At 45.1% G+C, this 27746-nt stretch overlaps 1 protein-coding gene across 1 annotated transcript in view; it reads right to left on the reverse strand.

Annotated features, from left to right (window-relative positions):
* The window catches only part of COL6A3 (collagen type VI alpha 3 chain), a 91027-nt gene that overhangs the window by 60718 nt on the left and 2563 nt on the right, over window positions 1–27746 (reverse strand). Inside the window, exons 2-6 of the mRNA XM_059885240.1 lie at window positions 18882–19300; window positions 12708–12825; window positions 10692–11309; window positions 5174–5776; window positions 600–1184 (exon numbers count right to left, since the gene is read on the reverse strand). Coding sequence (XP_059741223.1) covers window positions 600–1184; window positions 5174–5776; window positions 10692–11309; window positions 12708–12825; window positions 18882–18968 — 2011 coding nt within the window. The 5' untranslated portion in view covers window positions 18969–19300. The remainder of the gene's footprint in view (window positions 1–599; window positions 1185–5173; window positions 5777–10691; window positions 11310–12707; window positions 12826–18881; window positions 19301–27746) is intronic.

Genomic DNA, 27746 nt, shown 5'->3' on the forward strand with positions numbered 1-27746 from the left:
CAAGTGGACCATCTGCTTGGGAAGGGAGGAGCCAGGCTACAGCTTGGTGGTTGGGAGACGGGGGGGGGGGGGGGGGGGGGGGGGGGGGGGGGGCTGGACCAGAGTCACCAGTGCAGACAGAACACTGGGACCTCATGAGGGGTCAGGACTGAGAAGTGAGCGCCTCGGCCAAAAGCTTTGGCCAAAGACAGATAGCCCCTGGTCCTACAGTTTAAGTGACACGTTCTTACTTTATGACAGTTTATGACACACAGTTGTAGCACAGGGCATTTTAAGTCCTGTCTTTGTCAAGTCAGGGTATGATGAAACTCAAAGTAGATCTAGTTGGTGACTTCAGTTTCCATCATTTAAGAGTCTGATCTTAGTCTAACACAAAATAAATTTGCTTATTCCCCAAAGGCTCTGCCTGGAGACAGCCCTATCACGCGCCTGACTCCCCACCCCCACCCCTTGCAGACCACCCTATCACGTGTGTGTCTCCGCCCTATCACGTGCCTGTCTCCACCCTATCACGTGTCTGACTCCCCACCCCACCCTACAGACCGCCCTATCACATGTGTGTCTCCCCGGATCGCGTGTCTGGTTCCCCAGCCTCGTACCTTCAGTGGTTCCAGTGAGGGTCCTGAGAGGCCCGAGCAAGCCGGGCAGCACGCCCTGCAAAGGGGCGGGTCGGAACTCGGTGGCAGTGAACACCAGGGAGGAATCGAAAGCGATCTCTTCCAGTTCAGCCTGGTCAGCCACCTTGTTCCCGACGGCGAAGGCCAGGATGCCGCTCCTCTTCAGCTCCTGGGCGGGCTGGCTGACCGCATCTAGGGACTTACCGCCTGTAACCAGCACCAGAAGCTTAGGGACCCCCTCGGCAGCCCGGTAGCCGGCCGCCTCCGTGAACAGGTTGTTCCGAACAAAATCCAGAGCGGAGCCCGTGTACAAGGCTGAGCCATCCAAAGCCTTCATTTTCCGCACGGCGTTTATGACCTCCCTCTTGCTGGGGTAGGTATTGAAATAAAACTCTGGCCTCACTGTGTCTGCATACTGAGCCACTGCCACCTGGATAAGATCCTGTCTGATCTCCAGCCTCTGGATGACCTTGGCAATGAAGTCGCGGATTGCATTGAAGTTGGTCAGTCCCAGTTTGGAAGAGCCATCCACCAGGAAAACTATGTCCCTCTTGTTGACTTCAATGACTGTAGGTAGCAACGTGACAAGGTAAGTGGAATGGCCTGGCCCATCACGTTCAATATGACCCTCTACATAGCTAATTCCACCCAAGGGGAGCTCCAGTTGTTCTTGCCAATGTCAAGTCCGTGGGAGCCCCTGAGGGATTTATCCTAACTCACACATGAGTAACAGCCGTGTCCTTCCCAACTGCTGGCAGGTGGGGTTCCCCAACCCCCCTACCTTCTCTTAGTATGCTTTACAAAACAATCGTTCAAAAATCAGTGTAGTTTTATTCACCACGTATTTAGTATGTTGTCACTAAAAAAGGCAGAAAGCTCTTTTCTGCCAGAAATCCATTGCTGGGGCTTTAGAGGCGAGGATGAAGCCATGGCTCAAATAATTAAAGAAGTGATCCTTTTCTGCTCAGAGGGCCTTGTGTTTCACAACCTTGACTTCATAAACACCTATCATCAAGTACAAAACTCGAAGAGCACCAACACCCTAGTCCCTTCTTTTCTCTGGTCTGTGCCTTGATGTTTGCAGTCAAGGAGAAAAACACTAATTATTCAGCATCATAATCAATGTCAAAAGGAAATAAGTGTCAAAATTAGCAAGTGGCCCAGAAGTATTTTTATTTAAGAGACCTGTGTTGTGAAGTTCCCACATTACGTGTTAAGGTTAGGATAACTCAAAGACAAATCACAAAGCAAAAATGCTTCAACAAGATCACTGCCTCAAAGTGACTATGAACTTGTGTCCACCTGTTGTATCAGCTCTCAGGCAACTTGCCTGAATCTCGGGAACCAAGGCTCGTATCAGACCTCAGCACCTGATCCAGAAACCGGAGCAGGCTTCTGAGACTTGTAAGATGGTAAATGGTGCCCGCAGAGGCAGGTGTGTCTGCAGCTTCCTGGATGATTATCTGAACGTGAGGAGGCCTCCTTGCTCCATGCAGTCAGGTGGATGGTGTGTAACATCCTAGTTTACTTAACGTTTGACTGCATTGCCATTATCGGTCCAGAGTCTCTTCTTTAAAAGAAACATGTAAAGTACCATATACACAAAGCACCGAGGGATAGGCACGTGAGTACCACCGCTTTGGCATTAAGTTGTGGTGTCAGCAGTGTATCCCGAGTCCTCCAACTCTCCGTGGAGGCTGCAGACACGTGAAGCCACATCCCCTGCCTCCTTCCTCTCCCTGTCTCCACAGGTACATAAAAGCCACATTTCAGCTGTGCAGGTAACCATGTGTGTGCCTGTAGACACACGCAGACATTAAGCACACCTGAACACACGCACTGTCACACATGCCCCGTCTATACTGTAGGTGCAGGTGCTGAAACCATAAATGCAGAGCTTCCTGTCCTCACTGAGATGTATGAACATGTGAACAGATGCAGAGAAAGGCAGATGCCTTCATCTGCCAGTCACCGGGCTGACTATATCCCATCTCCTCCCCTCCCCCCTGCTCCAGGAAGGGACTTCCTCTTTCTGCTGTGAGAGTCAGGGCCCCAGCAGCTCTGTCTCTCCTCTTTCACAAGGTTCTGCTGGGGCTTGTGCACAACCCCCTTGTCGAGGTGACCCTGAAGGTCCTGTAGCCAGTCGGCTGTAGCCCTCAGCTCCCTGTTGACTGACATCCAGCAGGACGTCAAGTCCCCTTCTGCCCTCACAAGCCAGGACTGGAAGTGGTCATCTCTCTCTTGCTCCTAAGCAACGTCGCCTCAAATGTCCAGTCCCTGCAGCCCTTCCTTGCTGCTGTCTTCCTCTGCAACCACCTAGGGTGACTCAAGGCTACTCTTGGGCAACTCTTTGCAGTGACTCAGGGACCCCAACCTCCAATAAAGCAGATGCTCCTGTACCCTGAGCTTCACTGAGAAAACAGAAGCCCCTGGAAGACTCAGCCAAGCTGGTGATGCTCACCCCCTAAACCAAACGTTTCTCCAGGCGCCCAGGCATCAGGGAACTCCAGCCCACCTCCTCTCCACAGTTCTGGGTGGGGCCAGGCTCCCTCTCACTGCAGGACCGACCACCTCCCCTAGCACCTTATTCCCTCTGCTTCTTTTCTGCTCTGTCCTGCAGTTTCTCTGATCAGTCTTCCCTGGGCACTCTCCTACAGCTCTCTCCCTCCTTCTTTCCAAGACAGCCCCCTTTAATGTCCTCCTCTGGCATACTCTGGGAGTAGTTTTTTCATCTTTTGTGATCTGTCTCCCCATTTCACTGTAATGAACCAGCGGCCACATCAGTCTGGTCCACCAGCACTGGGGTCTCCAACGCTTGGCATGGTGTCTGGCACATACCTGATCGCCAAGAATATTTGTAGAATGTTTACAAATGAATTGCAGAGACTAAAGATGTTCTTGTAAGTGTGGAGTGAGAGTTAGCTAAGGAAAGCTGGGATGAGGGCCTGGATTGCCATGGATAAGAACGAACCTGAAACTTCTCCTGGAAGTGGTCATCTCTCTCTTGCTCCTAAGCAAAGTCACCTTGAATGTCCAGTCCCCGCAGCCCTTCCTTGCTGCTGTCTTCCTCTGCAACCATCTAGGGTGACTCAAGGCTACTCTTGGGCAACTTTGGGCAAACTTTCATCCTTTGTCATCAGTTCAAAAAACTGGAACCCAGAGAGGCTGTGTGGCCTGCCCAGGATCACGCGGCTGGGTAACGTAAGACCCAGTACCAAAGGTCCAGTCTGCTGCAGTGGCACTTCCTGAGCATTTACAAAACCTATGGAAGTTGTTCATTTGTTTCCAAAAGCATGCCAGCCGAGGGAAAACCCTTAACATACTGTATTTCAGTCAGACAGGTGTCTGGAAATATCAAGAGAATTTTCAGGATGTAATTTTGCACCAAATCTTAATTTACCCCACCCAACAATATGCCTAATACCACTGGCAATACAGTCTCTGAGACAGGTGAGGTTACCAGTGGAGGGAGCTGGTGCACCTGAGTCCGTCAGACTTTTACCTGCCACTGCATCAAGAGCCACTGGGTTCTTACTTAAATTTTGAGATATACCTCCCCCCTCCCACATTTGTGAAATGTATTTTGTTACGTGACTCCAATCGGACATTTTTGCCAAAGGCCCGCCATCTCAGTGTAGAATCTCTCCATCAACAGAATTCCTCTTCAGTTCAACAAGAGGAGGGGAAAAAAAGTTCCATAAAGACCCCCAAGTGAGAACTTTGTTATTTCTTACTTCCAGAAGTGCCACTGCTGCTACCCGTCACTAAAGTGACTCTGGGGAGACAGTTCTCAGAAGACAGCACAGTCTAACAGTCTGACTTTCAGCGCTCAACCCTGTTATCCTGCAGTAACTTTCTCATAATCGCAATGATCCACTGAGATCCATTTTTCAGATGAGTGCAATAGAGGAGATCACTCCTGCGTGTGTGTGCTCAGTCGCGCAGTCATATTTGACACTTTGCAACCTCATGAACTGTAGCCCACCGGGCTCCTCTGTCCATGGAATTCTCCATGGAATTCTTGTTTCATTTAAATAAACAAGACTACTGGAGAGGGTTGTCATTTCCTCCTCCCAGGGATCTTTCCCACCCAGGGATTGAACCTGTCTTTCCCCTGTCTCCTGCACTGGACAGATGGATTCTTTACCACTGAGCCACCTGGGAAGCTCTTGATAAGTAGATGGTATAACGATGTCACCACGGGGTCGCAAAGAGTTGGACACAACTGAGCGACTGAAATGAATGAATGAATGAATGATGGTGTTGAATAACCTCAAAGTAACAGGTTTGTTGAATTAGCCATGAAAGCACACTTTCTTGACAACTCGTCTTCCACCAAGAGCTTTCCATGCACTCACAGATCTTTGGGGGTTTTCTGGAACACGGCAACCATCCCAGACACCACATCCAAGAGCTAGCTCATCTAGGAAGGACTGGACCATAGGTACTTACAGGTTCTCCCGAGGTGAATCATTCTGCAAGGCACCAGCCTGACTCCTACAGAACCACACACAGAACACCCACTACCACACAGATGGTGAGAAAAGCATACGTACCTTGGGTGACAATGGTTGGCGGTTGCAAGACAATGTGCCTTTGGGCCACGCCAACAATGTACGGCAGTAATTGTTCCTGGACGTCCCCAAGGCTACGGAATTCCGGGACAGTAAACACCAGGTTGTCATTGGTAGCTATGTGCTGAAGCTCTGCCTTGGAGGCGGCCTGGGCTCCGAGGCCAAACGAGAAAACGCTAGCCTGCTTCAGTGCTACGACCCCGTCTCGGATCTCATCACTAGAAGGCCCAGCACTTATGAGGACCAGCACCTGGGGAACCCCTTCCTCTGCTCGGCTGCCCCCCGCCCGGGTGAAGTGATTCTCCACCACAAAATCCAGGGCAAGGCCAACATTGGCCAGCTCTCCACCAATGAACCCCAGGGCCTTCACTGCATCCAGAACCTGAGCCTTGGTGGAGTAGCTGTTCAAGGAGAACATGGTTCTGGGCTCATCGCTATACTGCACCACCCCCACTCGGATCTGCTGAGTTCCAATTGACAGTCTCTCAAGGAGATTTACAAGGAAGTCGAGAATGACTGCGAAATTGACACTTCCGGTGTTGTTTGATCCATCAATAAGGAAAATAATGTCAGCAGAGTCTTGTGCTTTAAAAGAGAGAAATGCAAAAAATGTGAAAGCATTAGAACAAGTGATCACATGCATCGTTCGGTGTTCTGACATGTTTCTTGAGAAACCAATAAGAAACACGAAATATGGACAAACAAACACATGTTGATTAAAGAACGTGAAATTCTCTTTTAGTTCTGCATTCTGAATGGATAAGAGGCAGCTTCTTAACAGAAATGATGGTGTTCAGTAGGGGCATTTATTTAATAGCAAAGTTTCCTCTGCACCATCTTTGTAGTTAAATTTCAAAAGATCATGTTTACTTTTCTGGGAGAAGTCTTGGGTATATTCTGAAATTTTCTACTGAATTTGGAGGGAACCATAGATGCACAGAACTGTGTCTTACCTGACCTACAGGAGAAAATAAAGGACTACAGTAACAAAGGTCGAAAGATGATTTTGAATTTCAGGACATTTCTGTTATAATCCTCAAATGATCACAAGAATTTTCTTTGTCCAAATAAATCCACAGCAGAAAACAGAATCTCAGATTTAGGCTTCGGTGACTCATTGTCCCAGTATGTTAAATACTTGATTCCTCGAGCAACCATTGTTTATGCTTTGCTTTTCTTTAGAAACCAAAATGGCTATGAACCTTCCACTTTGGAAATATGAAAAGAACGACATCCCCAGTTTTTATTCAAAAATATTCGATACGTTTGGGTTAATTTTTTTCTCAAATAATGTTTTCATTGTGTAAAACTCAAATGCAGACCTGGGGTTGGGATGAATGTTTTCTTCATTGATTTTTGCCTTTGCCTCTATATTCAGTCACAAAATGCAGAACAATGTTAAGCAGACTGATATGAAACCAGTCATGACATAATTATCCAACCTTATTTTTATGACATCCTAGACCTAGCATAGACCAAGTGCCTGACAGGACCATGCGTATCTAGGCAACCCAGAGTTAGAATTAGCTCTGGGCTTGGACAAATGGACATAAAAAGGCTGACCAAGACCTCTTTTCTCCTCACGATGGCAAACATGAAACGTCCATTCTGTGACTGAGAATGGGGGTTTCACAGAAGCACTGAGCAAGGAATTGCAATCAATAAACTACCAACCTGGGTGGAATATTTCAAAGCCTCAGCTGGAACGTTTAAATCAGCCTGATTTAAACCATAGGAAAAGCAAAATTATTGTAGCAAGTGTTTTTTTAATAACTTAAGTGTGTGTTAGGAATAGGCAGAGATTTTATGTAAGCATAGACAGTATTTATAGTTTGGATTTTAAGAAGCTATATTTGGAGTATAATTGTATTATATGTAAACTCATTCATTCTGATATTTGTAATGACTGAACATTTTATATGTAAAATTAATTCTTCCTGGTACTAGCAAAATTCCTTTTATTTCCAAATGGAAACAAAATGCAACTCTTGTCTCATGAGATGTTCTTGTCCAAGCTTTCTGCTTGGGTAAACTGAACCAGGAATGGCTGGAATTAGGATTACTGGAATGAGAACTGGTCTTTTTCTCTGCTTACAGGCATAAAACCCCTAACAACAATTTTGCAGAGGAATTTCCTTGCATAGGGAAAGATACTAGTGTGGAAATATCTTGTAAGATCGTATAAGATACTAACTTAGCCTTTGCTAAGAATTCCAGAGCATTTTACTCTTTGGTGGAACCACAAGGTTCCCAAGGGACCTTTGGGAGGATGTGGCTCCAGCAGTGTGAATTACACTGCAGACTATAGTGATGGCTCACTTTGTCCCAGGAGTTCCAGCCTCCACAAACCATACCACAAAATTCCTCAACACTGCCCGGACCTAAGCCAATAACCCTGAGGGACAAAGGAAGATTTACCCCTTAATTACCAAAGCAAGACCTTTTCAGGAAGGACTAACTCTGAGCCTAAGATCAGTAGAAGAAAAATGACCCCTAAATTGCAGGATGACTCATTCCTTATTAATACTTCCTTTTTGATTGCAGTTCACAGTAGAATAAATAAGATAAACAAACACTGAGGGAAAACCCTTGAGCATTGTCTTCTAAAAAGCTGAACAGCAGCAGGTCATAGAAAAATGTTGGATAATTTGTCATCACTGAAAAAACAACGTTGTTCTCTTATGCACGTGATGGGACACACACAGGGCATGCTGTTATCCAGGAGAGCCGAAGCCTCAGACAGACACGCGTTCACGGGTTCTTGTGTACAGCAGGGCACACCAGGGACCAATGTTAACTCTAAGAGGAGTCAGATCTCTCTAACACTTAACATGAAACTGTCTGGTTTCCTGCTTTTAAGGCTCATGTATTAGTATCACACCCTCAGTGGCATTTTCTATGGAAAAGTTTCGAAACATCCATGGAAAAATTGAAGGTGCTTTCAACATTGTTGGAAACACTTTTCCTGAGCACATGGGTGTGGACACAATGCCTTCTTTAGCTAGTGGGATGCTCCTTTTTTCAAGAAAAAATATAAAAGATCATATTTGTATTTCCTATGCAAACACAAAATCGCAGATAGGTTTTGCTAGTTTTCTAAATCTTTGTTTTGTAAAGAAAAGAAAATTCGTCCTCACTGAATGTAGGTCACCTTTTTAGCTTTTGTTATAGTATAAGCTTTTATATCTTTGTCCATTTATAGAAGAGATTTTTAAAAGCACAACTTTCAGGGCTTGCTTGAGTAGAGTTCATTAAGAACAGTGATGATCATATGTATGTTGGTGGGGGAAAGTTACCTAGTGAATAGAAAATGGAAAGGAATGGCCCTAACGTATTAGCTATCTCCCTAATGGCTTCCTGACTACCTTTTCCAAAAACGTTAAGAAAGGAATTTTTTTTTCTGCTGTGGAACACGCAGTGGAACATGATACAAGAGAAATTGCAGAGTGAAGTTAATTAGAAAGACAATATAAATGGATTAATATTCCACCCTGGAGCTGCTAGTGGCTTGGGCACTAGAAGACAGAGATGCTTTCTTGGCATAAAAACAAAGGTTTTGTCATCTGTGTGGAAAGAGACTATGTTGATATCAAGGCTTATTTTGCATTAATGTGGTAATCTAATTGTTTATCCATTTATATAATGGTTAAACATAAAGGCAAACTCATCCATCCATTATCCTGAATTGGCCAAAACATCAATAAAGAGAAGATGTTCCATTTCGCTCCTAATCCTCTTCATTGATTTTGACATGGATGAGTTGAATTCAGAAATGCAATGATTAGTGAATTACTGATGCTGAGGACATTGTAGCGAATGCAGAAGGTCATTAGACTTGCCATCTTGTAATCTCCTTGTAACCTGCAGTGTTTGGTTTGGGGTGCTCGCGGAGTCCCACCTCCTTTCCCTATAATCTGGCAGAATTGACACGAGTGTCACGACGCAGAGGTGAGACACATCATTTGAAGTAGGGAATGATCTTCAGGTTTAATGCAAATTATCCAGACTGTCCCTCACTCCTGTCTTAGAAGTAGACCCACTGGTAGCGCCATGAGTCCTTCCACCCCTGTCAAAGCTGACATCACAGGTAACCCCTGGGGAAACCATCTTATGCACAACTTCTGGGACAAAATTAGCTCAGCTTACTCCACACTCCCAAACACCACTGTGTCTCCCACTTTGTCATCTCTTATTGAAATGACTGATGCCAGCTCAAGCTGAGCTCTCCCAGCTTCTTCCCTTTCCACTTCAATATCTTAGCTACACAACCCCTTTCTTCTCCTTTCCCTTCATCCTGGGGGATGCACATCTCTCCTTCTGGAGCTCATCTCAGTTAAGGGGCCCTTGGTTGCAGCCTAACTTTCTGCCCATTCTCCTAGAATTCCCTCCACCCTGCCTGTTGCTGATGAGGAAACCTAGCCCTGGGTATTGGTCAAAATTGCAGTGTTGCAACGTGTGAAATTTACGTGGAATTCCTTCCCTATGAGTCACTGGCAAGAAAGCTAATGCAGGTGACTGGTTAAGTAACTTGCCAGACAGTTAGTTCTCTGCATGTCACTGGACATGAACACACATCCAAAGTCCTTGCATCATCAGGACACTGACAAGAACCACTGGAATCAGAAGCATCTCTGTGGGTACAACGATGGTGTCAGTGAGGAGGAGAAGTGAGAAAACCCCATCCAGAGCCAACACATAAGTGACTTCAGCTCCTGGACTCAATTCCTACAAAATAGATTGGGACCGGATCATCTCTAAGGCTTCCAAGAGCCGACTCACTGGAAAAGACCCTGATGCTGGGAAAGATTGAGGGCAGGAGCAAAGGGGACAACAGAGGATGAGATGGTTGGATGGCATCACCGACTCAATGGACATGAATTTGAGCAAACACCAGGAGATAATGAAGGACAGGAAAGCCTGGCATGCTGCAGTCCACGGGGTCGCAGAGAGTCAGACACAACTGAGCAACTAAACAACAAATCTCTAAGGCTTCTCACAATTCTGAGTCCATCAAGTCTTTGAAATAAATTCTGTAGTGTCAAAGAGAGGAGCTCTGTGTGTTGCTTCACTGGACCCAGAAGTGGATGCCCGCTTCCCCTCTCCCTTGAGCTGTTTCAGACCCTGAGCTTTCTTTAAAGGAAATGGACTCTTTCCCAGGAACAAATGGAGGGACTTTTGTCAAAGTCCTGCCCAGCCACGCTGAGGCTTTTTGTCCAAGAAGCACTGCCTGTGGGGTCATAATATCAGGATGTGTATTTTTTGGAGTTGGAATATTAATTGTTTCAAAGGCAAAACTCATCTTGGAGGGAGTAAATGCTCTATTTTGGAAGGGGACGACAGAGAATACTCAAACCTTTGTTTTTAGGCCTGTGAACAGGCATCTCTTCCCTAATCCACCCCACCGCCTTTTAGCAAGAGGATTGCCTTAATGCCAGCGGTTGCCAAGCTTATCTCCAGAAGAAGAGCGAGGCAGGCAGCACGTTGGTGGCGTTGCCATTACCTGTGATGTCTTTGGGGATCTCTGTGCCTCCAGCCCTTTCTGGAGCCATGGATGAACGCACACAGGCCACTAAGTTTCCTACTATGTCATGAAGTGAGGTATAATTCTCTAGGTTGAAAACATGCATATTGAGCGGTTCACTTGCTATTTCTTTTAAGGCTGCTTCATCTGCATCCTCAACTCCAATTGCAAACACGTTAACATCAGCAGACTTAAGTTCCGCTGAGGGCAGAGCAAGGCCGTCCTCCGAGTGTCCATGGGTTAACACTACGATAACCTGAGGGACTCCGTCACTGGCCCGGCTTCCGGCAGCCTCAGTGAGGTGGTTCTGCATTACGTATGCTAATCCTTTTCCAGTCTGATTGCTGCCCCCAATATAAGACATGTTGGAAACATGGGAGAGGACTTCTTGTTTAGAACGATACGTATTGAACAGGAACTCGGTATGTGGGTTGCCGTTGAACTGGACCAGAGCAAAACGGAAATCATTGTCTCCCACTGCTAAAGATTCTATAACATCATATAGAAACTCTCGAACAAGTTGGAAATGTTCCTTGCCAATGCTCCAAGAGGAATCCACTAGAAATATTATATCGGCAGCGGCACCATTTTTGACATCTTTAAAAGAAGACATTGGTTTAGATGTTTCTCCTGTTCAAGAAATGACCTCCCATCAGTGCAAAGCCTTCCTCAGCTCACTCAGTTTCTACGGTGCTGTGACTGAATAATTTACGCCTCACGTGTGAGGCAGGTGGGGACACTGACTTACCTGAGACACAGGGACCTGGACACATGGACTCAGCAGCTGCTGGTGCCGTCACTGGCCCAAGTTCCATATACGATGACTGCCACACATGAACCAGTGTGGGGACAAACATTCCCTGGGGTGTCCTTTACCTCTAGATGATTCTTTGTGGCAGTTTGAACCCCAAGACCCACCTGATCAGACAGGAAGGATATCCTACTCCAGATAACCAAACATCACCTTAGAAGTTCATTCTTCAGTCTGGGGCCTTGGCAAAATGGAATACTGAAACATACTACTTTTTACCTGAACTAGTCTCCCATGCTTTGGGTAATTTGCAAGAAAAGTAAATGTCATGAATACATCTTAAGTGAAGAAGTCTTGTTTCAGAGCCATCTAAGCCCTCTGAGATGTTGAACAGTATTCACCCCTTTCAAAGATGAATCCAGGTCTCTCAAAAGTAGGAGCAGGAGGCTCCAGGTTCCAGGCTGTGAGTGGCTAGGGAGTGCCCTCCTGTCCTGGGCCAGGCTGGCTAGGCATGGCAGACTCCTGGACTCTACTTACCTGGGGCTGACCTGATGCCCCAACCCATGTTCCCCTGGCATTGGGGGTGGTCCTCACCTCCCTGCTAAGAACTACCAGATCTGGAGGAAGAACCCCATCAAGACAAGGAGAGGGACCCAAGTCAAACCTTCCAAGCTTATAATAAATACACCATTCCTCATTTTTCCAAAACTCTGCAAGTTCTTAATAAGATTAGGTAGGATCTATTTTTACACAGTTTCAGGAAACTGATTTTTTAAAGATTTTATGATTCTAAATAAAAAATGTTTTTCTGTGTCCAGAATGAGAGAGACAGACTAGTATTTATCTTCATATTTTTTTTCAGAGAATTTAATTTTCACTCTAATCACTGTCTTCTCCAGGATTTATGTGCTGGGACACTAACCAGTGCCAGAAATGTGGAAAAGCTCTTCCGATGGTAAAATATTTTCAATACAAACTTTCTGCTCACACCCAATGTAAAAACAAACCACTTGCAACCCACCGCCAAGACAGCAAACCCAAGTTTCAGTTAAAAAAAGTCTCTCTCTCACACTTGGATAAAGAGGAGATGAGAAAGTCTGTAAAATAAATGAACACCCTGTAATCAATGGCTTGGCTCTGTCTTCAAGCCTATCTAAGCTGTCTCTCCAGCTCACGATGTCTGAGATCTAAAACAGAGAACACTGTCCCTCTTAATAAAATGAAGAGGTGATTCTGGATCTTACCTGGCTGTTGTTGACCACGAGTAAAGGAGAAGCCTGAGAAAAAGAGGCAAAGAATGGCCACTAAGGGCAAATGCCGATGCTTCCTCATTTTGATTGTGTCTAAGCGCCACGTGAGAACCTACGAGAGAAAGCGGGAGATGAGAGCCATCAGGTTTTGACTGTCCAGTTACTGACGAGTGAATCAAGGATTTATCCCTTGGATGGAAAATAGTTTCAGCTAAACAGAGACACGGAGTCTCTGAATCTAGTGACTGTAGGACTTTGGCCATAGCTAAAAAACTCTGCAGTTCAACCTTTTTTCTCTCAAGTTAAGGCAGGTAACCATAGCATCTCATGAAGCATGTGGCAGAATGACAAAGGGTGCAGAGGAAGGGCACCCAGAGGCACAAAGGGGAGGTCGGTGATGCCCAGCCTGTCAGTCACATCTACAGGAATCCCACCGGGAAGCTCCACTTCATGGAGAGAATGGGCTTTGTTCGAATCCCACTGTGCGCAAAAACACAACCACAGCAGCTGGGACCGTTTCGAATCTTGCCTTTATTCTCCGTTACTATTTACCACTTTTCCTCCAATAAAAACCTGCTGTGTGCCCAGTTCTAGTCGCAGAGTGGAGCATGTCCAGAGATACTGAATTAGCAAGACTGAAGCCGATCCTGAGGGCTGACAGCCTTGTAGCGTAGTCTTCCTGCAAACTTGCCATCCAGCCAGCCAGGCTCATGTCTGGATGGGCCCAGTAGCCTGTGACACCCTCCCTTTTCCCTTCAAACAAACACCACCTTCTTCCCACCCCACACCTGACTGCACCCCCACCCACAAGACACCTTCAAGTCAGCTTCATCACCCTCCAGTCTCCAGTGAGCTCAGCTTGAGGGGCTAAGCTTTTCCTTACAGCCCTCCAAAGAACAGGCCTAGGTCTTCTCCACTTAGGTGCCCTTGCAAGACATCACCTCTTTTCTCTTCCCCTTGATCCAAGGCTCTGGTTTCCCCTGACTCTTTCTTAGGTCATGGATATCTGACCTGTGCAGTCTCACAGGAACCCATGCTTGGTGTAATGGTTTGGTGTTGCTTAAAAGTCTTAATAACTTCAGGGCAAAGACCCTTCATGTTCACTTTGCACCAAGCCCACAGATTCCGAAGCTGGTTCTTGCTGCATCTGTGCATGTGAGTCAATGACTCTTCTTACCCCTACCCAGTCTTGTCAGGGGTTCCCTGGTCAGAGGCTTGGGTAGTGGCATTAGAGCAGAGGGGTGTGCCAATCAAAATTATTGGTTATGTTTTTTTTTCATTCTTCCAAGTAGATATGTTCAAACTGCAAACAAATACCAACCAAACCAAAACTCTTATAAAAGAGTTGGGGATGGACAGGTGCACATGGCTATGCTCAAAATGAACAACCAACAGGGACCCACTGCACAGCACAGAGAACCCTGCCCAAGGCCACGAAGCAGCCTGGAGGGGAGAGGAGGAGCCTGGGACAGTGTCTTCAACACAAGATGCTGGGAAAACTGTACATCCACATGCAACAACAACAAACAAGGAAGCTGGATCCTTACTTCACAACACTTACAAAGAACTAACTCAAAGTGGACTAAAAATCTAAATGTAAGACCTGAGACTATTAAACTTTTAGAAGAAAATATAGGAGAAAAATCTTCATACAATTGAATTTGGTAATGATTTTCTCCATATGATACCACAAGCACAGACAGCAAGAGCAAGGACGGACAAATGGTTCTATATTGTTGCTTAGTCACCAAATCATGACTGGCTCTTTGCAGCCCCTGGACTGTAGCCCACCAGGCTCCTCTGCCCATGGGATTTCCCAGGCAAGAGTACTGGGAACAAGGGTTGCCATTTCCTTCTCCAGGGGACCTTCCTGACGCAGGGATCAAACCCACATCTCCTACACTGCAGGTGATTCTTAACCACTGAGCCACCAGGAAAGCCCAAATGAGAGAAGACCAAATGGTACTATATCAAACTTTAAAACTTTTACACAGCAAAGGAAACAATCAACAGAGTGAATAGGCAACCTACAGAATGGGAGAAGATGTTTGCAAACCATATAACTGATAAGGGGTTCACATCAAGAATACATAAAGAGCACCCACAACTTTATAATGATAACAACAAACTCTGATTTAAAAATAAAGGACTTGAATAGACATTTCTCCAAAGAAGACATACAAATGGCCAATGAGAATGTGAAAAAATACTCAGCATCAGAGAAATGAAAATCAAAACCACAGTGAGATATTATCTCACACCCATTGCAGTGGCCACTATAAAAAGGATAGTAAACAAGTGTTGATGAGAATGTAGAAGTACTGGAACTCTTAGGCACCGTCAGTGTGAATGCAAAATGTTGCAGCCACTACAGAAAATTATATGGAGGTTCCTCAAAAAGTTAAAAGTACAGTTACCATATAACCCGTAACTCCTACTTCTGTACCCAGAATGTGTATCCAAAATAACTGAAAATAAGATTTTGAAGAGATATGTTCACACCCAAGTTTAACGCAGCGTTATTTACAATAGCCAGCAGATGGAAACAGCTATGTGTGCGTACTCAGTCATATTTGACTCTTTGAGATCCCCTGGTCTGTAGCCCGCCAGGCTCCTTTGTCCACAGAATTTCCCAGGCAAGAATACTGGAAATGGGTTGTCATTTCCTCCTCCAGGGGATATTCCCAACCCAGGAATCGAACCTATATCTCTTGCATCTCCTGCACTGGCAGGTGGACTCTTTACCACTGTGCCACCTAGTCACAGGGTAGAAATAGAATAAAAGAAACGCCCATCAGTAAATGGATGAATAGAGAAATGTGGCATGTATATATAAAGAAATAGTATTCAGCCTTAGATAAAAGGAAGAAGCTTTGTCACACGCTACAACGTGAGTGAACTTTGAGGACATGATGCCAAAAACGAGTCAATCACCAATAGATTCCACTGATGTGCAGTATCTGAAATAATCAAGAAATGAGAAACAGATGGAATGGTGGTTACTAGAGGGTGGGAGAGGGGAATGGGGAATTATTGTCCAATGGGTAAAGAGTGTCAGTTTGGCAAGATGAAAAAGTTCTGGAGATCAGTTGTAAACAAGATACATATAGATAACACGAATGTACTGTTCACTTAAAAAGAATTAAGATTGCAAAATTCACACCATGAATGTTTTACTACAATTCCTAAAAAAAAAACAGAAGTTACCTGTGGTTTTAAAAACTATGGGTAATTCTGTACACCTAACAGAGTTTTGCCAAGAGAACGCACTGGTCATAGCAAACACCCTCTTCCAACAACACAAGAGAAGACTCTACACATGGACATCACCAGATGGCCAATACTGAAATCAGGCTGATTATATTCTTTGCAGGCGAAGATGGAGAAGCTCTATACAGTCAGCAAAAACAAGACCGGGAGCTGAATGTGGCTCAGATCATGAACTCCTTAATGCCAAATTCAGACTTAAATTGAAGAAAGTAGGGAAAACCACTAGACCATTCAGGTATGACCTAAATCAAATCTCTTACGATTATACAGTGGAAGTGACAAACAGATGCAAGGGATTAGATCTGATAGACAGAGTGCTTGAGAACTATGGACGGAGGTTTGTGACACTGTACAGGAGGCGGTGATCAAGACCATCCCCAAGAAAAGAAATGCAAAAAGGCAAAATGGTTGGTTGTCTGAGGAGGCCTTACAAATAGCTTGAGAAAAGAAGAGAAGCTAAAGGCAAAAGAGAAAAGGAAAGATATACCCATTTGAATGCAGATTTCCAAAGAATAGCAAGGAGAGATAAGAAAGCCTTCCTCAGTGATCAGTGCAAAGAAACAGAGGAAAACAACAGAATGGGAAAGACTAGAGATCTCTTCAAGAAAATTAGAGATACCAAGGGAACATTTCATGCAAAGATGGGCTCAATAAAGGGCAGAAATGGTATGGACCTAACAGAAGCAGAAGATATTAAGAAGAAGTGGCAAGAATATATAGAAGAACTATACAAAAAAGATCTTCATGACCCAGATAATCACCATGGTGTGATCACTCACCTAGAGCCAGACATCCTGGAGTGTGAAGTCAAGTGGGCCTTAGGAAGCATCACTGCAAACAAAGTTAGTGGAGGTGATGGAATGCCAGGTGAACTATTTCAAATCCTAAAAGAGGATGCTGTGAAAGTGCTGCCCTCAATATGACAGCAAATTTGGAAAAACTCAGCAGTGGCCACAGGACTGGAAAAGGTCAGTTTTCATTCCAGTCCCAAAAAAAGGCAATGCCAAAGAATGCTCAAACTGCCACACAATTGCACTCATCCCACACACTAGCAAAGTAATGCTCAAAATTCTCCAAGACAGGCTTCAACAGTAAGTGAACCGTGAACTTCCAGATGTTCAAGCTGGATTTAGAAAAGGCAGAGGAACCAGAGATCAAGTTGCCAACATCTGTTGGATCATCGAAAAAGCAAGAGAGTTCCAGAAAAATATCTGCTTTATTAACTACGCCAAAGCCTTTGTGTGGATCACAACAAACTTTGGAAAATTCTTAAAGAGGTGGGAATACCAGACTACCTTACCTGTCTCCTGAGAAATCTGTATGCAGGTCAAAAAGCAACAGAACTGGACGTGAAACAACAGACTGGAAAAGGAGTACATCAAGCCTGTATATTGTCACCCTGCTTATTTAACTTATATGCAAGATACATCATGCAAAATGCTGGGCTGGAATAAACACAAGCTGGAATCAAGATTGCAGGGACAAATATCCTCAGATATGCAGATGACACCACCCTTATGGCAGGAAGTGAATAAGAACTAAAGAGCCTCTTCATGAAAGTGAAAGAGGAGAGGGAAAAAGCTGGCTTAAAACTCAACATTCAGAAAACTAAGATCATGGTATCTGGTCCCATCATTTCATGGCAAATAGATGGGGAAATAATGGAAGCAGTGAGAGACTTTATTTTGGGGGGACTCCAAAATCACTGCAGATGGTGACTTCAGCCATGAAATTAAAAGACACTTGCTCCTTGGAAGAAAAGCTATGACCAACTTAGACAACATATTAAAAAGCAGAGACATTACTTTGCCAACAAAGGTCTGTCTAGTCAAAGCTATGGTTTTTCCAGTAGTTGTGTATGGATGTGAGAGTTGGACCATAAAGAAGGCTGAGTGCCGAAGAATTGATGCTTTTGGGCTGTGGTGTTGGAGAAGACTCTTGATAGTCCCTTGGACTGCAAGGAGATCCAACCAGTCCATTCTGAAGGAGATCAGTTCTGAATATTCACTGGAAGGACTGATGCTGAACCTGAGACTCCAGTACTTTGGCCACCTAATGCAAAGAACCAACTCATTTGAAAAGACCCTGATGCTAGAAAAGACTGAAGGTGGGAGGAGAAGGGGACGACAGAGGATGAGATGGTTGGATGGCATCACCAACTCAATGGACATGAGTTTGAGTATGCTCCGGGAGTTGGTGATGGACAGGGAAGCCTGGCGTGCTGCAGACCATGGGGTCACAAAGAGTCAGACAGGACTGAGGACTGAACAGAACTGTACACCTATAATGTAGCCACCAATTTAACAGGAATGGTGAAAATGTGGCATCTCCTTTTTGGGATGTGATGGTCTTTACGATGGGCTTCCCTGGTGGTTCAGTGAAGACTGCACTGCCAGTGCAGGAGGCGCGAGTGCGATCCGTGGATGGGAGGGTCCCCTGGAGAAGGAAATGGCAAGTCATTGCAGTGTTCTTCCCTGGGAAATCCCATGGACAGAGGAATTTGGTGGGCTGCAGTCCACGGGATCACAAGAGTCAGACACAACTTAGCGACCAAACCACCACCACCAATCTTTAAGAGCTAAGTTTTCTCTAAAATAAGAAAACAATACGACTACACATCTTTTCAAAGCATATGTATGTGCCCCTATAATTAAATAACATAACATTTCCTGGGCACTAGAAAACAATTGGAAAGGAAGAAGAAACGAAGTGTTTGCCAGCAAAACGTTAAGTCTGGGGGAAGAGGACTTGAATCTCAGGAAAGTGAAAAAGAATCTGATATAAACACTGAGACCTGGAACAAAAGTTATTTCTGTCCCAACTGTTAATAGTGTCATCAGAGCTATGAAATCCACTCCACTTAAGGCCTAAGCGTTTGCACCTGCTTGATCTTCCTACCTTGACTTTCCTCTTGCCATGGACATGCCGTGGACTGGGTGATGCCATTGGTGGTTGTCCATTGTATACATAATTCAGGAATCCCATTGTCCCTCACTGCTGATGAAGACAATGTTAAGGACGGTCTCAGGTTCTCATGTTTGCATTCTAGAGCAATGGACCTAATGACAGCAGAGGAAGGTCTTCTGGCTAGAGACGTGGCCTTGGCAGGGTACTGGTGTCTAGATGGGCCTCGTAGCAAGACAGCACAGAGGGCCGAGGAGAGCAGAGCCCCTTGCTGGGGCTGTCACTCAAGGTTGTGGATGCAGCGGGCTCAGCCTCGTGGTTTTCCTGAGGTCAGGCCCAGAGGGAGGAGCGGGGCCAGCTGTGAGGAATAGCAAGAGCCGAGTGAGGGCCCCAGGCCAGTCCAGCCTGCCAAACTGGTGGGACGGAAAAAGACAAAACCGTAAACAAGAGAATGGATTCCAAGTCCTGCAGTTGCTTTGGATGTCCCAGGGAAGTTGACCAAAAATATCACCTGTGATAAGACACACTTACCCTGTGATTCACATTCTAGGAGCGTGAAGACACAACACCAGTGCTAATACAAAACCTCCCGTCACTACAACTGTTTTTTTGGAAATGTGTTAACAGTGAGAAGAAAAAGTTGTTCTGAAGATGATCAGAAGGCCAGCCATCAAGAGCACATATTTCTTTGCACAGTGAAGTGACACCCAGTGGGGATAATGGTAACATTCCAGAAATACGGCCCAGTCTTCTTGGTTTCAAATAGTTGACACGTGTTAGACAGGGATCTGTGTGATATAAGAAGGGATTTCCCCAGCATCCGGAGCTTTTGTTCCACAGGGTCCCCAAGTCGTAATCAAGTCCTGCTCAGTGCTCAGGGCAATCCCCACAGGCGGCGTAGAAACCCGCGCACGGCTGGTCGCTCTGCTTTCTACACTATGGATGGCCCACCAAGCCGCTGTCCCAGCACTGCCCCAGGGCCCTCAACCCTGGGAATCTTCCAGACCTTTCCATCCGGCCATACCTTTCTTTCTTTAGAGCAATGTAAAAGTACGCGGTACATCTGCTATTCCTGATTCTTTCCATTAAAATTGAACATTGGGTTTATTTATCAGCAACAGTCATCCTACTAGAAAACTATTTTATGGGAAACTTGTGCACCTACATTATTTACATTTTACTGGATTCTTTCTAGAAATATAGCCTGTGCTTTCGAAGACAACTTGTAATATTCTAATAGGTCAAGAATCTTTTTTTTTTAATATGGATCCACAGATTTCAAAGGACTTGTGAACCTCCCGCAAATGTGTACCACATCATACCTGTGTCTGGGGGGGTCTCGGGGGGCACGGTCCGTGCTCACCTGTGATTCTCTGTGTATGTGGGTGTCTCAGGGGGCAGGGTCCGTGCTCACCTGTGATTCTCTGTGTATGTGGGTGTCTCGGGGGGCAGGGTCCGTGCTCACCTGTGATTCTCTGTGTATGTGGGGGTCTCGGGGGGCAGGGTCCATGCTCACCTGTGATTCTAGCCACATCTCTTCTAATGCCCCCTGAAGTTTAAGCACCACTGCTTCAAGAAAAAGATCTGATGCAACTCTTCTGGGAGGTCCAGTTCAAGATGCAGGATTTTAAGTAGTATTTTTGTTTTGGAATGAGGGCATGAAAATAGTATAGGACCTCATTGCAAAGCACTGGACAGTGTAATCCATGAAGAAAAAATAGGATATGAGACAAGACCTGTTCAGCCACTGCTGGGTGTGGGATGGGGCCAGCTTCAGGCGTCTCTGCAGACAGTCTTGACAGAGAGCATGGGTGAACTGGGTGTTGAGTGGTTTTTGCTGGTTTTGCTTGTTCTTACCATCCCTACCTATATCTTGGGCTTCCCTTGTGGCTCAGCTGGTAAAGAATCTGTCTGCAATACAGGAGACCCGGGTTTGATCTGTGGGTTGGGAAGGTCCCCTGGAGAAGGGAAAGGCCACCCACTCTGGTATTCTGGCCTGGAGAATTCCATGGACCTATATCTTACAGCAGGATCAGATCTAACTTCGTGGAACCCATGTATTCTGCCATATCTTAAACAATGGTGGGGTCTCTGTGGACAAATTCTAAAATAATTGTCCAGTCTGATTTGTTGTTGTTGTTTAGTTGCTAAGTCCTGTGCAACTCTGAGACCCCTTGGACTATATGTAGCCTGCCAGGCTCCTCTGTCCCTGGGATTATCCCAGCAAGAATACTGGAGTGGGTTGCCATTTTCTTCCCCAGGGAATCTTCCCAGGGATTGAATTCACATCTCCTGCACTGGCAGGCAGATTATTACCTCTGAGCCACCAGGGAATCTTCTGAGGCATTAATTAGCACTTACTTTATTCTCTAGGGAAAATGAGCTTTAAATTGATTGAAAAATATATGTAAAGATTTTTATCTCAGAGATCTTAATCTCTAGTCGAGGAGACTTCTAAATGAAGTGCTTCTCATTGGGACATAAAGAAATGAAAAATACGTACAGTGTGGTTGAGTTGCCTTCCCTAAAATCTACCCAGATGTTGAAGAAAGGGAAAGAGAGGGGAAGACACGTAGGGGAGGAGAGGAGAGGGCAGGGGGGAGAGGCTCTTCCAGCCCTGACAGCAAAAGACAGAAGATATGTCTGCCGGATGGTAAGGACTCCAGGCTCCATGGATGATTAATGAGCTCACATGTTGGGCTGAGCTGAATTCCCAGGTGGGAAGAATGCCTTCAGCTCCCCCACATTCATCCTGCTGCAGTGCTTAGGAGCCAGTCATGTGGCTCAAGCATGCCCAGCCCAGCTGTTGAATATTTGTTCATGTTTTTGTTTGCAGTTAAATCTCTCCTATTGTTTATCATGTCTTGGCATCCCACTTTTTAAAACTGAAGTTCTTGGCAACCCATCTTGGAGACTTTTTTTTCATTTAGATTATTAAAAGATGTCAAACATCATCTCCCCAAATGATCACCCAGCTTGCCCATTTTAATAAGGAGGAACAAGGCAGCCACTCCCTGCCCTTCATTGTCCTTCTTTTACCCTCCCTCCCACGCCCAAGAAACAGAGGCAGGAGGGCACAAGTCATATTTGCTAAGCCCTTGTCTCAGAGGTGGGATCCCATGCCCTCCTCCCACAGTCCAATGGCCGTGTTTTCCTTCATTTTATAGCTGGGAAACTGAACCCAGGTGAGACTAAGTGTTTTGTCCATTGCCACTTAAAAACAAGATTGAACCAGAATCCTAAGGAAGGTTTGCGTTTCCAAAGCCCAAAGGCAGGAAATGCCAAGAGGCTGTGCCAGACTTGGCCCCAATCTCAAGGAAACTCCCCATGTCTTTTCTTTGGCAGGGGTGGGAACAGACCTAATTTCTTTGGTGGTGACAAACCACAGATTCTGTATCAACAGAATTCATTTGTCTGCTGCTGTTCTCTCAAATATGAAAAAGTCAGAATTGGCTGCCTGAGACCCTTGGGTTGGATGGGGTGTTATGCAGCTTTGTGCCATAGATTCTATGTCCTAAAGGCAATAGATCCAATCATAGGACTTCATTCAATTTTCTCTTTCTATTGAGCATTAGTAAGTCTTTTTTTTTTTTTTTTAACTGGTCTCATTCTACAAAGAATTTGAGATGCCTTTTTCCTTTTCATAGCTGTCCACTTGAAACTTATAAAGACACCTCTCATTATGAAGATTACCCTCCATGGCCCTTCAACTCAAAATTGCATTCAGAGTCCAATGACATTCCCAAGCTATTTTGCAATTTCATGAAATTAATTTTCATTAAGTCTACTCAAAAGCTTTTTCATTTTCCATGTCTGGAAATCTTTTTTAAGAAAGAGACACACACATGCACACAAGGAAATCATTTTCCAACAAAGACTTAAATGTATCCAGAGCTCCCAATTTGAAGTCATTTATTTAGTCTTCTCCAAGCACTGCTTTTTAAAACCAGGCTGGGCCTCCTATCAAGTTCTAGCACTCTGTTAACTCCTGACTGTCCCATTTTACGTGGGAGCTGCAGGAATAGTGGAAGACCACAGCCAGAGAGCCCTGCCATCTGCTGTGAGATGAAAAGCCACATTTCTCTAAACCCCAGGGGTCTCCAGCTTGTAGCACCCTAGTTCTCTCTCTTTCTTGTCCTTCTTCTCTTTCTTCTTCTCTTTATTCTCTGAATCTTGGGGAAAATTCTGGTCCCAGAGAGGAAGCTAAAAGAGATTTATTAGATCCTCCAGTTAGGGAGGGAGGACATGGGAATTTAACATATTATTGCTACTGAAAGAGCTTTGGGGGAAACTTCAAAAGCAAGCAATTTGGAACAACTGTAAGAAGACCCCCTCCAAAGAAATGCATCAAAAGCTTCTTTTGTACCATTTATTTTACAATTTGAATCTCACATTTCCATTCCATGAAACTGTGCTACAGAAGAAAATCTTAGCCACGCATACACATCTGTAAGCAATCATCTCCTTGACCCAGGCTCTGAAGGTGTGTCCTGTGATAGCAAAACTTAACTCTTCTAATCTTGAGTGTCAGCCTGGGCTTCTTGTCAGACACTGAGTATCAGATTCAAGACCTCTGGATCTCCCTGGTAATGTCATGTAAAACAATGTCTGTTCACGTCTTAGCCACTGTAAACAGTGCTGCTATGAACACTGGGGTACGTGTATCTTTTCAATTTAGAGTTTTTGTCTTTTCCAGATATACACCAGGAATGGAATTGCTGGATCATATGGTAGACCTATTCTTAACTTTTTAAGGAAACTCCATGCTGTTCTCCATAGTGGCCAAACCAATTTATATTCCCAACAGTGTAGGAGGCTCCCCCTTTCTCCACATCCTCTCCAGCGTTTATTATCTGTAGACTTTTATCTGTCCATTGACAGATAAATGGATAAAGATGTGGTATATATGCCCAATGGAATATTACTCAGTCATAAAAAAGAATGAAATCATGTCATCTGCAGCAACATGAATGGACCTGAAGATTATCATATTAAGTGAAGTAAGTCAGGCAGAGAAGGACGAATAACATATGGTATCACTTATATGTGGAATCTTAAAAAATGATACAAATGAACTTATTTACAAAACAGACTCACAGACATAGAAAACAAACTTATGGTTACCAAGGAAGAAAAGCACAAATTAGGAGTTTTAAGATGAACAGATACACACCACCACATATAAAATAGATAAAGGATTTACTGTATAACACAGGGAACTATTTTAGGAGAAAATGGCAACCCACTCCAGTATTCTTGCCTGGAAAATCCCTTGGACAGTGGAACCAGGTGGACTACAGTCTACAGGGTTGCTCTAAGAGTCAGACACGACTGAGTGTCTGAGCATGCATGCTCAGGGAACTATATTCAGTATTTTGTAATAACATAATGGAAAAGAATCTGAAAAAGAACATGTATGTATAACTGAATCACTTTGCTGTATACCTGAAACACAACATGTAAGTCAACAGTATACTTCAATTTTTAAGTGCCTATCTGTTAAAAGGAAAAAAAGTCTGTTCAGCAGCTCATACATTGGAATAGAGCAATCCAGAAAGGAAAGGTGGGACTGTGCCCTCACAGGTAACCTCCTCCCAGAACGAGGTCCCATGAGGCTCTGCCAAGCACCATCTGGGGCTACCTTCCTTCTCTCCCTATAAAGGCACCTTGAAGAACCTCCAGATTAACCACCCAGATATTCAGAAATGTATTTAAAGACATATGTTAGGGTCCAAGATAATAAACACGAAGCAGAAAGTTCCGCATTTGCTGTGGTTGGAAAAACTAGACACCACGATGCACACGTAAATAAGTTTCTACCCTTTTAAATGTGAGGTTTTTCTTGCTAGTGATAAGCATTAGGCAGAGACTAGTTCAGATTTAACATAAGAGAAGAGAATGCCTTAGAAGACGCTTCAAAAGGAATTGCATGAACATCCCGTTCCACTCCTGCCACGTGACACACGGTGCTGTCGGCTCCAGGGCAGGTGCCGGTATATCCTCCCTGCCTGCCCTGGCCAGGGACTATGGCCCACTGGCCTCTCCAAACCATGGGGTTCCATTGTAGAACTGTTCAAACAAAGCGGCTAAAATGTCCTCAGATGGTAAGGGAATCTTAACCAGTTTTGTTTGTTTTCTAATTTGATTCATGTCCAAGTCCAGATAATTAAATAGTTCTTTTTAATTAAATTTAAGCAGCTGATAAAATATCACTGTGGATTTAATACAATAGCCTGGAAAAAATCTACTGCATTCCCGTCTCAGTCAGTAAAGGTCAGTTCATCTCTCCCAGCCTCCCCAGCTTTATGTGCAGAATGAGGCCTACTCCCGATGCTCTAACCAGCAGTGGTCCTGCGGCTGCTTTTCCATCTGTCGCCCTAGGCTCTGACCGCTGGTGGGTTTCCTTCTGCCCCCGTGAGAAACAGAGAGCCCACCAAGTGCTGGCTGGGGGGTGTCTGTGGGCTTAGCTGAGCTGGCTCTGGGCTGCTGAATCAACTGATGAGGATTGCAGAAGAGAAAACCCGTTTCCTGGAATGGCTTCTCTTGAGACCTGAGTCATCTCCAGCTGCTGTTCAGCTCTGCATTTGAGATTAAATCAGTGCACAAGCTCTCCCTTCCAGTGGCCGATTCTCGATGCCCTGGGTCCGTGAAAACCAAAGATATGGGCCGAACCAGGGGGACTGGACAGAAGCACTTCTTTCACACGTTTCCCTAGCCACACCTACCTTGCAGATGTTTCTCTGTACTTGATGAAACATCTTAAAATTCAGGAGAACAGCAGGATCACACGATGTGAAACGCAGCCAGGCCCCAACGAAAGATTAACAGCCTTCGGGAGAGGGCTTGGCAGAACTTTTCATACTTGCCCTATTTTTCTGCCTTTTTTTTTTCTTTCCAGATTTTTTTTTTGAAACAACAATTACCTCTCTGCTAAATAAAATATGATACTCTATAAAAGATTGGCCGATGGCCAAAAAAAGCACCTTTCTTCTCGTGGTACTCCAAAATGCACTCCTGAAGATATATTCTCTCTCTATATTCCTGGTCCTCAACACCCACCTGTGAGAGCACACGGGCATGTCCAGGAAATGCTGATTCTGCTTTGGGACCTAGACCGGGAAGATGCCCTAGAGAAGTGAATGGCAACCCACTCCAGTATTCTGGCCTGGAGCATCCCACAGACGGAGGAGCCTGGCGGGCTGCAGCCCATGGGGTCGCAAAGAGTCGGACACAACTGAGCAACTAATACTCTTGGGACCTCAGACTAGCCATTCACCTCTCTGGGTTCCATTTCTTCATCTGAGGTGTCAAGGGTGTGGGCAGAACACCCACTAAGGTAGTAATTTGGGGATATTTCAAGTAGCCAAACGGAAGTCCATAGCCTGCCAAGTCAATAATGTGCCCTAAGGCGAGGGCAGGGCCGGAGTCTTAGTCATTTTTGTCCCCTCCTCCCACCCCAGAGTTCCCCGCCCTGGAGCACAATGGGGTTTATTAAGCTTAAAGAAATATGAGACACATGGGCCAAAGTTTGGGAGTTACTGGGTTAGTTCCGTCTTAACATCCCTTCTATTTCTAAAATTCAAAGATCCTACCCGGATACAGCAGACTGGGTTCTGAAACACCGTCGTGTTAATTTAAACTTTCTCAGTAGATACCAGTAACATGTTTCCTCTAAAAGTTCTTACTTGGTTAACGCCCCTGGATGAAGGTACTTTAGAATACAGCCTGCTTCACCGCAAGCAGCTGTTCACCTCAAAAGAAAATAGTAAAATCCTAACTGTACATTTACTTCAGATATTAGTCACATTTTTTTTAAACTAGGTATGGAAACAGTCTCTAGGTGGGTCCCAAAGTGACCCAATGAGCTCTGCTGAGATGTACCTCAACAGATTGCCTGTGACCCCCAGACTCCCTGCACCGCGCAGGGCTCAGAGGGATGCGTCGCCCTCTAGGGGACAGAAAGCAGAATGCACGTTCAGGAAAAGCTTTCCCAGGAGGAAGACACTGATTCGCCTTTTCATGTCCTTCCCGAAACAGACAGATGAGGCCAGAAGGTATTAAAATTACGTTTTCAAATTCCCCAGAAGAACTCCTCTTTGTAAATCGGGGTGCTGTGGGTGCTCCCTGAATTTCAGACGGTCATCACCCCTGGTTCAGAGGGGACAAAGAGTGTTTTTTTTCTTAAAAGGGTAGGATCATCTCCCAGATGTTTGGAAAGAGAGAATCCATATCTAGAAAAGTGGATAAAGACAGCCCAAGACTGTCTGAAGAAGCAGGAGCTTTTTTAAGCTTCCCTGCTTGAAAACCTGAATCATTTGTGAGCGTTCCTTTCCTTAGTGAGAGCTGCTAATGGGATTTTTTTAAATGCCGGGTCGCTCCTCGGGTCTTCAGCTATTCATGTAGCAGTGGTGTGGGTGTTACAGCGGGCTGTCCACAGCAAAGACACAGTGAGAAGTTCGCTCCTGTAGGTTTTGGTGGAAAGGCTGCTGGGACAGAAAGTCCCCTTCAGATGGGAACCCGCCCAAGATTCTTCCCCAAGAGATAACAGATCCCCGGGTCCTTCCAAAAAGGGAAACTGACAGGGACTGCTTTTCAAATGAAACGTTTGCCTAAAGTGATTAGCATGCGGGCAAGACAGCCTCCCACGAATTCAGGACCTCCCAGTGGATTTTAAATCCTAAATGTGGAATTTCACATAAAACTGGATAATGACAAAGACCACTTTAACCAGTTGAGTGAGGGCATGGATGAAGCCTCCAGGGCGAAACTCTGCTAACTTTCAAAAGGCAGGAGGTCTGATTTCAAGCTGGCTTTAAAATCAAAGTCAGATGGGGAGCCTCCTTGGAGCCACAAACCCAT

Source organism: Bos taurus, chromosome 3, assembly GCF_002263795.3.
Source record: "Bos taurus isolate L1 Dominette 01449 registration number 42190680 breed Hereford chromosome 3, ARS-UCD2.0, whole genome shotgun sequence".
NCBI classification, from domain to species: domain Eukaryota; kingdom Metazoa; phylum Chordata; class Mammalia; order Artiodactyla; family Bovidae; genus Bos; species Bos taurus.